Genomic DNA, 14,065 nt, shown 5'->3' with positions numbered 1-14,065 from the left:
AGGAACTGTATATCTCTTGTGAAAGTGAAACCGGAAGGGAATCTTTATTGTTTTAATGTTACACATCTTTACATCTCATATGTTTTGCAAAGGGGAATACAAAAGGATATTGGGGAAAGTGGGGAATCTTTGCAAAGCAAAACACTTCAATTTTATCAGAATCAAAGAGAAAAATAACAATGACTCATGACACTCAAAACAATGACATTATTTCTGTGATATGGTTGCACAAGCATGTCAGAAATAGGAAATTATTAAAGCTGAGTTTGTCAGCCCCCACCCCCCTCTTTGTTATTTCATCATTAGAAACCATTTTTTTTCAAATGGTCTTCTGGTCAACATGGAAACAGGATTGATTGACTCAGTGTTAGTGTGGATCATTTTTGCTACACCAAATATTTTTGGGCACATTTAAGAAAAAAACTATGAAATTTATTTTGTAACAAGCTCACTCACCGCATAGATGTGATGACGTATAATCAATTGTTTCACAAAAACATTGTAAAGCTTACCATAACTTTGTCACTTTGAAAAACTCTTTTGAGTTTGAAGAATTTTTCATTGGTTTATTTGTTAAGACTGGAATACCTTTCAGTTTGCAAATGATGAGAACAACAGAGTCGCATAATAGATGATCCAGAAAAAGGACTGTCATGCATTGCGTGAGCATTGAGGAGAAGAGCATAACACATTCAATAGGGTTATATTTTCGTTGTGTGAATATTCTTTATTTTTCCTTTATGCTATTGAGAAAAAAAATAAGAAAACAGTCTTAAATCTCACATCTCTTCTCATGCCTCTTTTAGTTAGTATTGCATGTAAATCTGATGAAGACATTTTTCAAATCAATAAATCCAAGTCTATGTTTAGTTCAGTTATATTTTGCACTTATTAAGGAAGATTTCATATACATGTATCTATAATAATTATATTATTTAATCACTGTTATGTTTTCTTATGCTTTCTTGCCATCGTCATCTATACTCTGTTTGAAGAGTCATGGTCATTACATTGTCACAGTATATTCATCCTTTAATTTTCAGTATTTTAGTGCCCTAATTATCAACTTTCAGTTCCAATATAAAGATGTTACAAATGTATATGCATTAATAATTACCTTCATTTTGGTTATTATGATATATTCCTAAATTTCAGTTACATTTATTTACCTATACACTGATTACCTTATTCTTGGACCCCTTTGAATATAACTTGAAATCGGACATCTACATTTAGTGCAATCATTTTCAATTTGATAATCACTATTCATTTTTTGATTCGATTATTTTCATGCAAATTTTACCAGTATTTCCAGTGCATCGGTTGGTTGGGCGGAGGGACCATTAGGTCACAGTGATTAAGTTTGCTCTCCTCTTCCCTGGCCACCAACTGATGCACTGGACAAACTGCTATCAAATATTGCACGTACCTGTATAATTTTTATGTCATTTTATGTAACGTTTGATATTGCTTTGTAAATCTTAAATATGTTTGAAGTGCCGAATAAATAATAAATAAATAGATAAATAAAAAATGAGTGATAAGGAGCCTGTTTCATCCCCATTGTTCTTTGTTTAGGACTCACAATACTGCATAATCCAAACCATACTATACAATTGAAAAAAGTGTTATATTTTAGACAGTATTGTCATTCAATTAATTATTGATAAAGCATTTGGTTTTTTTTAGGTACTTGGATTGTCAGAAGATCCCAAATACTGATCCTGTAGAATCTGAGTTCAAGTGGGGTGTGAGAGCTGAGAAGGAGATGGATAAAGAACAAATACTTAACCTTGTAGCTCAGGTAAGCTAGTCATCTTCTATGATTGTGTGCTGTGTTGTTTCAGTTATTAAAATATCAGTTTTCCTACCTCAAAGTCAGTTGGTTTTCAGTCACATATTCCCTATTGCAAGATATGATTTTCATCTGGTCTGCGTTAATTTCCAAGAATTAAACGGCCAAGTGGTAAGCTACATGTTATGTATTAATATCCCTGTATTAGTCATTGTCTTTGAAAATGTGACTGAACAATAAAAACTTTCCATCAGTTGAACATAGTAATGATCAATTTACACATTTGTCTGAACATTTTAACAATGCATTGGTCTTTGAGAGAAGACATTCAAGGCATGTTTTTGTTTTATTGGTAACAATTGGTATCCTAAAATAAGACTATTGTGATATGTCGGGGAATAATCAATTTTAATTATGTCTCTGGTGCTTGCTAATTTTGCAAAGTGGCATCTCCATTGCAGCATATAGTACCAAAATTATGAAATGATGACTTATTCTGAATAGGGAGAATTTGTGAAAACATCTTAAATAGGTTTGTATTTTAAAGAAATATATCACCTTTTAAGATGAATATATTTATTTTAGGCCTGACCACCCACTAATGTTGACATGAGTAGTTCAATGAATAATACAAGAATTTTAAAGGTCAAGTCCACCCCCAGAAAAATGTTAAAATCGGATATGAAATAAGAAAGTTGTGACATTTTAAAATTTTGCTTATAATTCACAAAATAGTTATATATGTCCAAGTCAGTGACATGCAAATGAGAGAGTCAGTGATCTCCCTCACTCACTATTTCCTTTGCTTTTTATTGTTTGAAATATACAATTTTTAAATTCTTACAAATTTGACATTATGAACCAACTCGAATGGACCATAAAATGTTTTAAAAATGGTAGTTCCACATGTTCAGAAAGGAATGTAACTCTCTTTCACATGATACTGAGGGAAAATTAGAATATTTCATATTTCATCTGATAAAATACAAAAGAATAGTGAATGGGTAATGTCATTGATCCCCTCATTAGCTTGCATGCCAGGATGTGCATTTTACTGTTTTATGAAATTAAGCAAAATTTTATGTCATAACTTTCTTATTTTACATCCTATTTTCATGAAATTTTCAGTGTTATGCTTGATGGATTTTTCTCTTATTATTCAAAAGAACTCTTTGTTGGGGTGAACTTTTCCTTTAACTATTTTTATATCAAAGATAGAAACTGTAGGATATATTATCTCCTACATGGAATAACATACAAAGTAGAGGAAACTGACCAAGGAACAAAGGAAAGGTGTTGGCGACTTTGGTGTGACCTAGATATTACCTTTTGATACATCCTCATATGGCTTCATCGGACTTTGATCTAAATAATTAGTCTCTCTTCATACAGACACTTTAGTAAAAGAGAGCAGGAAGTTTTGGGCATTATCCATATATGAAAATTGTAACCTTTAAAACAGATTAAAGATGACCAGCCTCTCTTCCTTCTGCCCACTCATGCTTGTGTACAGTCCCCAACCTTGTAGTTTGTGGTCATTTGATTTGATTTTTTTTTTCCTTTTGATTTCAAAACTATAGAAAGATATACTCTATCAGAAAGTACAAGTCATATGATATACATTTTCACAGTACTTATTTTTACTGAATGTTCTTGAAAAAAAAGAGGGAGAGAGAGAGAGAATAAAAAAACTCTTCCTGACAAAATTTACATAAGATTCCCTGTTAAAGGGGTTCTCCGGGCTGGGAATATTTATATCTGCATAAATAGAGTAAAATTCACAGAGCAAAATGCTGACATTTTCATCAAAGTCCTATAAGAAATAGCAAAGTTATTGAATTTTGAAGTAAAGCAATATATTGTGAAAACAGTTATATGCACGTTGTCATGAATTGTCATTCAGTGGGCTGATTATGTCATGAAATCATGATTGTTCCATTTTTTCATACATGTGTGAATGATATGTCTCCTTTGTATTGAAATATGTTGCAGCGATGAACATCTAATGCACTGAATATGTTGTCATTCCATTTTTTTTTTTTATTCCTGAAGGTAAAAAATGTGAATAAACCTAATTTCATGTAATGAAATACAAAGAACAAGTGGGGATATGACATCATCAGTTTGCTCATTGAATATTCATTAAGACATGCTTAGAACTATTTCACTGGAATGATGTAAATATTAGAAAAAGGGCCATAATTTTGTTATTCCTTGTCTGGTTTTGTTGAATATTTAGTGATTTTTTTTCTGATTTTTCTTTATCTGTTAAAATCATTTTTTTTCAGCCTTGAGTACCCCTTTAAATATGTATCCTCTTCTGGTAAAGAATAACTTGTGGTTAGCAGAATGAGTGTTTCTAACCACATTTGATGTAAGGTAAACCACATGTTGAGGGGTTTTAAGGTAAAGAAACCTCAAATATATGCCCCTTCCCTTTAGTCTTCATCAATATAATGATTACAGCCTGTGTAATTTCTGAAAATTTGCCTTGGTCTGTACATTTTTGGTGTCTTTTTTAATTACATATTTGTTGCCTCTTGTTCTTACTCCTTTCAACATTTTCTTTTCTGTGCTACTGTGTTTGTTTTTTATCTTAATTTTATTTAACTTTCAACTTACTTGTTACTTACCTCTTCCTATATATCCCTTTCTTTCTATTTATCTCTCTCTTTCACTCTCCCTCCCACTGACTTATCTTTGACCTATCTGTATTTCTGCTTTTCTTTTCACTTTCCTCTTCTGTTGCTTACTTCCTATCCCTTTCTCTTTCATGAGTTTTCACTCTTCATTTTCATCTCATTCATCAATCACTTTCTCTACACCTCGCCAGCTTTCAAATTTTCATCCAGTTTGCTGCCTCTTGTCACCTCAGTACCCCCCCCCCTCCTTTTATCCTCTCTTTTTCTCTGTATGTCTGCTTTTGTTTTGGAAAGTGATATGTCAGGTAAACTAGTCGACCCCAAACCTAAACCCCTAGTGGCTGAGGTGCGCTTTGAAGTTGCTTAAAAAACCTGACAGTTTTAACAAGCTAGTCGACCTGTATTTTCACATTCAAGAGGATACCAAACCCCTCCCACCTTTTCACTTAAAGGTATTGTTTAACTCTGTGAGCAGCTGATTAAAAAAAAATTCAAACCAAGATGAAACATGTGTACAAGTGCATGTATTAGAACTAATAAACCCTGAAAACAACCATTATTGAGAATGAAAAGCTAAAACTACAAGGCAAACCCTGATTTTGTAAATAGGTGTCTTATAGACGCCTATATACTACACTTAAGTGTATGGGATGAAATTAAGATGGTGTTTCCGGTCACTTTATATTTCAATTTTTGAAGCACTAAATAATTAGTTTCAAACACAATTTTTTCTGGGCTTCATTTTTGTAACATATCACAGACACAGGTGACAAGTGTGATCTTCTAGCTCAGATTTTTTAAAAGTCAAACCAATGTTAACCAATCACTTTAAGTGATTCCTGTAGTCTTATTCTTAGATGTACAATTGTAAGTAGCATGGTACCATAGTATCTGATGTATTATTCTATTCATGTAATCAGATCATGGGTGAAGAGAACCCCAGCATCTGGAAGACACAGTATAGAGAGGTTCTCATCGCCAAGGGTATCAATCCAGACGAAGCAGCCGAGAATGCAAATGGAGAGGACAACGATGAGGATGATGAAGACATGGATGATGACTAGAAAGACAGACAATAATAGGTTAGCTATCAGTGTAGCCTTACGTTGTGACCTTGGTTCAGAATGAAGTTGATGGACTTGTGCCTTTTGGTAAGACAATGAATACAAATGATCTCTTGGAGGACATAAAACACCAGCCATCCAGTTCCTTTTTACCATCTATACTTTTAACAAGCTTTATAGCTAAACAAATCATTAACCATACTGGAATTGTATGAAAATTTGAATGATTTGCAACAAACTTTGGCTCTTCAGGTCTTACGTTATTTAAGGAGAAGTGCAGACAGAAGCAGAGAAAAAAGCTTTACTCTTGATTTTGTGCAATCGTATCTGATGAGCTTTGTAAATTTGCTCTTCACAACTTCACTGAAATTGGGCAAAAGAGAAAAGAGGAGCAGAGATTCATGCTCTCACTTTTCATTTGATGAGATATACAAAAGCCCTTGGAGCATTTTATGAAACAAAAAAACTAGGCAGTGAAAATTGGTTATAAGTTACCCAAATCCTTGCATCTGATTGGCTCAGAGTAAAGTTGGCAGTGGAAGGCACTATTTGTTTCGTGGAACACTCTGCCTAATACCTCAGTCAAACTTCCCCTTCAGCGGCCGTATGGCAAATCAAAAACAGCAATTTTATTCATCTTTATATTAAAAATGCCAGTTCTTGACTCCCCGTATGACCGCCGTAGGGGAAATGTGAATGAGGTATAACTTAAGTTCCCTGAATCATATCTCAGTGAGAAAGGATGCAGACCTCTTGAGATAACCAAGAAATTTGAAACTTTCCATTAAGTTAGACTGCTTATTATTGCTTGATCATTTTGACAGAACTTGTTTATTTTCATATTGGAATCGGCCGGGGGGGGGGGGGGGGGGGCACTTACATTGACGAGTGGATACCATGCGCGACCCAAAAAACACATAAAAAGGATGTCTTTTTCAAGATGTGATAAGGGTGTCAAAAACACAAAAATAATGAAAAAAGGGTATCTATTTCGCTAGGAAAGCTACATGTTTAGGGTCAAATTTGCAGGGATGATAAACAAAATTAAAATGTTTTATAAAGGATGTCCCTTTTGCCCCAACACTACGTGTTTAGAGTCCCATTTGCGCGAGGTGAAAGGTGGGGCTGTACTAAACCAAATGGTGTGTAAAGGTAAAACCGACGACTGACAGACATAACAATAAAATATTGCTGTACTTGTTTAGGGGGTTCATTTCAGGGAATACTTGCCAAGGGTATCGTTTTGTTCCCAATACTTGTTAAGGGTAGGGTTTCACACGCCAATACTTGTTAAGGGGTGCATTTTCAGAATATGGAAAATACGTGTTTAGGGTGCTTTTTGAGATCTCATGGTCAAGCATGGTATCCACTCATGAATGGAAGTGCCCCCCCCCCCGGGAATCGGCCAATGAATATCCTGTAATACATTTAATACCCTTTTCATTGGTTGATGTTGATAAGTTACCTTGGACTCAAATTCTTAGTTCAAAGTCAAGTGCTATTTAGAAACGTTTAGGAGATGCAGTCATCTAATAATGTATCTGTTTTGAATTTTTCTTTAATACTGGGAATTGGTTGTTGCCATGCATTTTATTTCATGTAGAAAGATGACATTTAGGAAGTGGGTCCAGTTTCATAAAGATTTGTTACAAATGCAAAATTCTTATAACAAGTCTACCATCCTTCAGTCAGATTGAATGGTTTCAGGAGCTTAAAACTGTATTGCAAATATGCTATTATGACAAATTTTATGAAATGGGCACCTCTTGTCTAAATTTCCTGTCTTTTTACAGTTTCAGCAAGTACCCCATCTAGTGTTGAAACCAGATAGAATTGCCTACACGAATTGCTATTTCTAGCATACATGTCACAGTGACGTTTTGTATATATCTTGAAGGGTGTAACCCCTCTGTGAAATAATGAGAAGCCCTGAGCAGTTGATTTTGTATGGTTTAGTCACATGTTTGACATGAACATACATCTCTTTACAAGTACTAGTATGTGCCAGTAGTGCCTTGTACAAAACATAGATTGTTCATTTATATCACTTGTTGAGAACTATGTATACATGTATATATATTTTTTTTCATGCATGTGGAGGGGGTGCAGGGGGTTCTGTTTTCAGGCTGAAGGTATGGTCACACACTGATCCCTTTTTCAGACATGTTTTCTTGAAAATGAGGATTTTGTTCATGAGATTCCTGCTTACGTTGCATGTATCATTAGTCATTATCTGTGTGAAATGTGTGCACATGCACGTAATGTTTGCCTTGGTATGATAAGGTACCATACTGTGCAAATATATGCTATGAATTGAAGTCTTGACTTTGATATGACTCACTCAGCTGTGTAATGTCCCAGAACATGGATGAATATGAATGTTGAGTTCAATGTTTAGTCAGGTGAAAATATATTTTAATCTCTAAAGAGAAATTTGCAAAAGGAAGGAACAGTATGACTCCCAATACACCTTTATCATACACATGATGTGAAATTGTTCAGTACTACAAAATTTGAGGATAGCAATGAAAAAATGCCCCAAAACACTCATCATAGTTTTTTTTTTCGTTCAGACATCCACAAAAATGTACAGATGGACCAATCAGATAGCTCTATGGTTTGAAGTAGTAAAATTACAATGATGTTTTTTTTTTAATCTGTGGTCTGAAGTCATTTTTTTAAATGCAGATTCCATGCCTTAACTTATAAATGCTTAATTTGGTGAGTGTATTGAGATAGAGTCCAATATTTAATGCATGCTTTCGTCACAGAGTGCAAAATTAGTGCTTGTTACTAAGGTTTAATACTGCATCAACATTGTTTATACGTACAATGAGCTTATTAATTCAAAACGATAGGCTCATTATTATGCTGTAACCCTGGAGACATGAATTTCGCACCCAGCGAGAAAAACCACAATTATCATAAGATGCTTTCTCAATTTATACACCCTGAATGAAGTTGAATTAATACATGTAATCTGCATAACCAATGGTATCAAAGCATGTGTTCAAAACCACATTTGTGAATTCATGCAATTTAGATTCAGTTTGAATTGTTTGGTTTGGGTCTTTGGGATTTCTGTTCATTTTTTTAAAGGGGGGGGGGGGTGTTAAATGAGAGTGGAATATAAAAAAATCTTCAGTTCAGTATGATATTTCTTTTCTCAAAGATACAAGGGGAAGATCAGACACTGGCGATTTTTTGAAACGCTTGATACATGTGCATGGGGAAGGACGCCCATTAGCATTGAGTACCGGGTAAGTAAACCATCGCACATCGGCCCGCTGCTGTGTATAAAACATATGGGGAAAATGAGAGAAGAGATTTGGGAGAGGGCACAAGGGCAACACATGTAGATAATTCCACCGTTTATTACCCAGAAACCTCTAAAATATATTCATCTCTAAGATATGAAAAATCTTAAAATGTAAAAATGGTCTATTCCTTCACCCTTTCACCATTTCTCTTTAATGTTTTGTACACAACCATCTCGCGATAAGCAACAGTAAAAAAAAAAGCTGTTACTTACTCAATGCTGTAGGGCACTCTTCCCGAGCGTTTCATTACGCGGTCTATGTACTGTCCGATCTTCCCCTTGTAGTATCTTTGCTTTTCATCAGTGCTAAATTCTAGAATGGTGATATGATAATGATGTATCATGTTTTGTTATCCTGTGATCTCTGTTTCTTTTGTCCAGTTTTTTCCAAGTTATGGAAAATTAAGAAAATTTATTGCCACCTTGCTTGTTACAAAATCCCTATACAAGATTGTTCACATACTTAACCTTTCCACCCCAAAAAGTTGATTTAAATAAAAAGGGAAAAAATCCAACAAGCATAACACTGAAAATTTCATCAAAATCCGATGTAAAATAAGAAAGTTATGACCTTTCAAAGTTTCGCTTGATTTCACAAAACAGTTTTATGCACATCCTGGTTGGTATGCAAATGAGGCGACTGATGAAGTCATCCACTCACTATTTCTTTTGTATTTTATTATATGAAATATTCTAATTTTCTCATTGTCAAGTGAAACAACGATTAATTCCTCCCTGAACATGTGGAATTAGCATTGTTTAATACTATATGGTTCAATCAAATTGAAATGTTGTATAATTCAAACAATAAAAAAAAAATAGTGAGGGATATCATCGACTCTCATTTGCATGTTGCCGAGTTGTGCATATAACTGTTTTGTGAAAAATAAGCGAAACTTTAAAATGTCATAACTTTCTCATTTTACATCAGATTTTGATGAAATTTTAAGCATTATGCTAGTCTGATAATTCTCTTCATTCAAATCAAAATTTCTCTGGGGTCGACTTGACCTTTAAGTCATGAAAGCTGCCATGCTCCCCCTTTTTTTTTGGGGGGGGGGGGGTGTGGGACATGTGCCTGCCCCATTCCATTGTTCCATCTATCTCGCTGATCAGCTAAGTCAGTGGTACTATGTAACATGTCTCTTGTTTTATTATTTGGAAATATGTTAAAAGATATTTATATTAAACAAGATCAACTTTTTAAAGAGTTAATGCTGTATTGTCTGTTTTTTTGTTGTTGAAATGTCAAGAAATATAGCCTCTTTCTAAATTTTGATTGTGAATAAGACATCCAACTCAGAAGGTTTGAAGGGATGGCTGGAAAAAAATATTGAAATTTGTTGTGCGCAAAAATGACAAAATATACCAACAAATGGTAAACATAAAGTGACATTTGTATTTATTCTAACATGGGAGAGTAGTCTTTGCATGCATTTTACTGCATGGGAAAACAATTAAATTTGAGATGTATATCTGTTGATAGAAATATCATGGTTGGAATTATAAGAAAAAAACTACCATACTATCTTGTTTTTGCTTTGGTATATTTCAACCTTTCATCATTCTTTGTTCTAAAACAATCAATTGTTTTCCATTGAATGGTGTAGAATTATTACCTTTCATTTAATTGTATCTTTCAATCTACAGGGACCTACCTAGCTCTGCAATAGTTTTCATACAGATTCCAAAGTAGTTTGGAATAGCTTTCAAAATTTGCATAATGCGCAGAGTAAAAAAAAGAAATTGACCCATTGTATTGAAAAAAACACACACTATCTTTTGCATATTTTCTTTCTAAATAACTTTTTTTACCAGTTGGCTATAATTTTGAATTGTTTATCAAGTACATTATAGACTGATGAATGGTGTATGTATTCCTAGATCATGGAGGGTTTTTCCCAGACATATGTGGTAATGTACATGTAATTACTTGTGAATTTTTTTTTTTTTTTTTTTAGATGCGAACATGAATTCCGATCGAATTACTCTTTGAAATGAAAATAAAAAGTTTCACAATATACAAGATGAAAAGTATTGCACACCACACCCCAAATTGTACGCAAGTGAAAGGTCAATATATTAGGTCTTACACATCTAATGGTACTCAATCATGGCTGAGCAAGCAAATATGGACTTTGATCAAGGTGTGCATAGTCAATATAGAGATTGCTATTAAAGATTAAATGCCCCATGTTGCAACAGCTGGCATGGGATACCTAAAGGCCTGGTCACAGGAGCGGTTGTTGGAGCGGTCGTGGAGCGGTAGGGAGAGGGGGTCGAATTTCGCTCACAAAAGTGGGGAAAAAATCAAAAACAAAAATCGAAAAACAAAATAAAAACAATCGAAATTGAAAATGATGAACGGGAGCTAAAAGGTGATGATTTTCTTCTCTCCGTTCCACGATCGCTCCAACAACGCTCGGGCGGTGTGACCATGCCTTTACATACTGATTTGTTCTCAGTTCACAATTCTAAAAGGCCATCTAGGATAAATAACTTATATTTCTGATAGTCTGTGGAGTAAATTATATGAACTTGTATCTATGGCAGGTATGTGAAGTAGAAGGGGGGGGGGGGCAATTATAGACAGTACAGACAGACTGCATTTATGCAAGCAAATAATATGCAGAGATACAACAATAACAGATAACCAATGATAGATTTCATCCAATCACATTGTAGAATCTTATACACATACATTAATGTAAGGTTTCTATACTTCACGTGTATGTATTATGTCACTGCAATAATAACACAACTAATGGGAGAGTTGTCTTAAGTCTCTTTACAACCCCCCCCCCATCACAACCACCTCACCAAGGTTCCAATTTGAGATTTACTACATGTAGGTCCTACTACATGTAGGTCCATGTTCGTAGTGATCTTATTTTCAAACAGACATGCATAACTTTATTTCCTTTCCAACTTCTTGCAAACTTTCACAATCTGTTTATTACTGTATTATCATTTCACACAATTTGTTGTATTACCGTTCGAGGAGTTCTAACTAGGTTTTTAAACATGTCATAGATAACAGGTATTTCTTGAATTTCTTTGCAATCTGTAGTTCATTGCATCAGCTAACATAAATCTACTTGTGATAACAAGGGTATTGGGATCCTCAAAGTTACCTTGTTTGTTATATAGCAAGGATTATCAGATTGAATAAATGTTAAGAAAAAGGATATCTTTTTCAGGATTTAGGAATACTGTGTCTTGTTACGTGACAAAAAATATTTTATATCTGGCCATACATTGTTTCCAATGCGTTAACAGATTTTTCCCCTTTCCCTGTCAGCCCAATATGTGCAGTTTCACACTAAAGTTAGGACACCTACCAACGGAAGGATTGTTAAACGTGTGATGTGATGATGGCCTTGCAAAAACAATTTCCGTTATTGATTTTTTTTTTTTTTTGGGGGGGGGAGTATTCTAACGGTATGACCGACATACATCCATGTTATATGATGAAAAGGCTCTTGGTGTGTCATGCACTGGAAATATAGGCGGAAGAGGTCTGATCTGTAACAGTATCTACAAATTGATATTTCTGGCACTTTTTATCCCAAAATAATCATAGCATATTGTATGTAGGGAGTTTTGGCATTCACCAGAAATCCACCATGAAGATATCAGAAGTATAGACCCTCTAGTCTGAGTAATAGGTTCATGATAACACACTGATGTTCCTAGGCCCAGGCACATTGTGCTCTTGTTTTGAAAGCAGATATAGACTGATTCCTGCTAAAAAAATTAGGAACCTGTAATTTGATAACCCTATCGCCCAATAATTGGTTAGCTATACCTCTGGGGTATAGTATCCTTCTTTTACTGTAGGACACAGTCTGTAAGGTTTAACCTTTCATCATTGATGTAAACAAACCAATTCATACCAGGAAGAATATCCTGAATATATACCAGTGCAATTACCAGCATAAATTGCAGAGGAAATCCTACTTGGTATTACTCTGTTACACCAGAACTTCCCCAATACAAAGCACACAGAAACCTCAACTACATGCAACTAAAGAGCTAAGTAAGAATCAATAGCAGGATATATGTTAATTGGCCTTTCTTGTTCTTGTTTGGTTTAGGAGTTTACTTTGTTCCTTTGCTCATGAGATTAAGCAGTGTTGTAAGAAAACTGTAATACTGATTTCAACTTTTTGAGCCTTATTTGTGTAAGATTTCCCTTTACAAAAGTATAGCTTTTGCAATTCAGCTCTTATTTCAAGTCACTCACCTCACTGAAAAACACATCTCAACCTAAGGCCCAATCTAAAGTCATGTTAAAAGGGCATGTTCACCCTGCAAAAAAATGTGTTAAAGTAAATAGAAAAATATATTGAAGAAGGTCTGATGAAATCCATTAAGGAATAAGGTTGTGATTAGTTTTGAAATAGTGACATCTCAGGTCAGCAGCTCATGTATTATGAATTCTATAAATTCTCATGTTTTCAATGGTTCGTACTGACAGAAAATATTTTACTTGCAGAAGCGGGTATGAAATGATTTGTCTGGTGATATACCAGCGATGTTTTTTTTTGAAAATTAAATCATTTTCAATTTCCTGAGAATTTCTTCACATGATACATGGTGGAGCTGCTAATGTCATAAAATCAGAGCTTGAAATTATCTAACATAATTTTTTTCTGCTTGTATTATAATTAACTCCACATCAGGGTGAACCCTCCCTTAAATCTGGTCCTTGATTAAATCAACCTTAATTTAGATCAGTATTCACCACTCTATCAGACCCCCATGTCTGCAGTAAAAGCAATCATATAGGGCTTAAGGGCTCTATACAAGTTGGCCATCATGTCCACTGAATTTTGCAAGGCCAAAATTTTATATCATTTCTGTAGAACAATTTTTTTTTCAATCCGAACCCACACCAGTTCCAGCAGCTTTGAATAGTATGGAAATTCTGACTGTACAACTTCAAAATGAATGTGGAATGTTGCTTCATCTCCATTTTGGTCAGATTATGAATTAACAATTCTTTTAAATTTATCAGTTTTAAGAAATTAAAATTCTTTCAATTTTCTGCTCAAAACTGGATTGACTACCAAGTAAAGGTGAAGATCATCTTTACTGCAGCTTATATTTTCATAAATGTATTTTCATTTCACTGCGAATACACTTAGAAAATGAGATACGATATCAGCTCAATCACCGTGTACTCATAAAGGAAGATATGTATAAAACTAACAAATAAGACATAACTTTGAATAATCAATCA

The 14,065-nt window shown here is 34.3% G+C and overlaps 1 protein-coding gene across 1 annotated transcript in view; it reads left to right on the top strand.

Annotated features, from left to right (window-relative positions):
• LOC121410668 (non-structural maintenance of chromosomes element 3 homolog) overlaps positions 1-6,390 on the top strand; it is a 41,605-nt gene extending 35,215 nt beyond the window's left edge. Inside the window, exons 9-10 of the mRNA XM_041602902.1 lie at positions 1,690-1,804; positions 5,358-6,390. Of these exons, the coding sequence (XP_041458836.1) occupies positions 1,690-1,804; positions 5,358-5,501 (259 nt within the window). The 3' untranslated portion in view covers positions 5,502-6,390. The remainder of the gene's footprint in view (positions 1-1,689; positions 1,805-5,357) is intronic.
• Positions 6,391-14,065: the final 7,675 nt, after the last annotated feature.

Source organism: Lytechinus variegatus, chromosome 3 (genome assembly GCF_018143015.1).
Source record: "Lytechinus variegatus isolate NC3 chromosome 3, Lvar_3.0, whole genome shotgun sequence".
Classification (NCBI taxonomy): domain Eukaryota; kingdom Metazoa; phylum Echinodermata; class Echinoidea; order Temnopleuroida; family Toxopneustidae; genus Lytechinus; species Lytechinus variegatus.
Note: the sequence above shows the minus strand (reverse complement) of the source record. Positions and strands in the feature narration are given on the sequence as shown.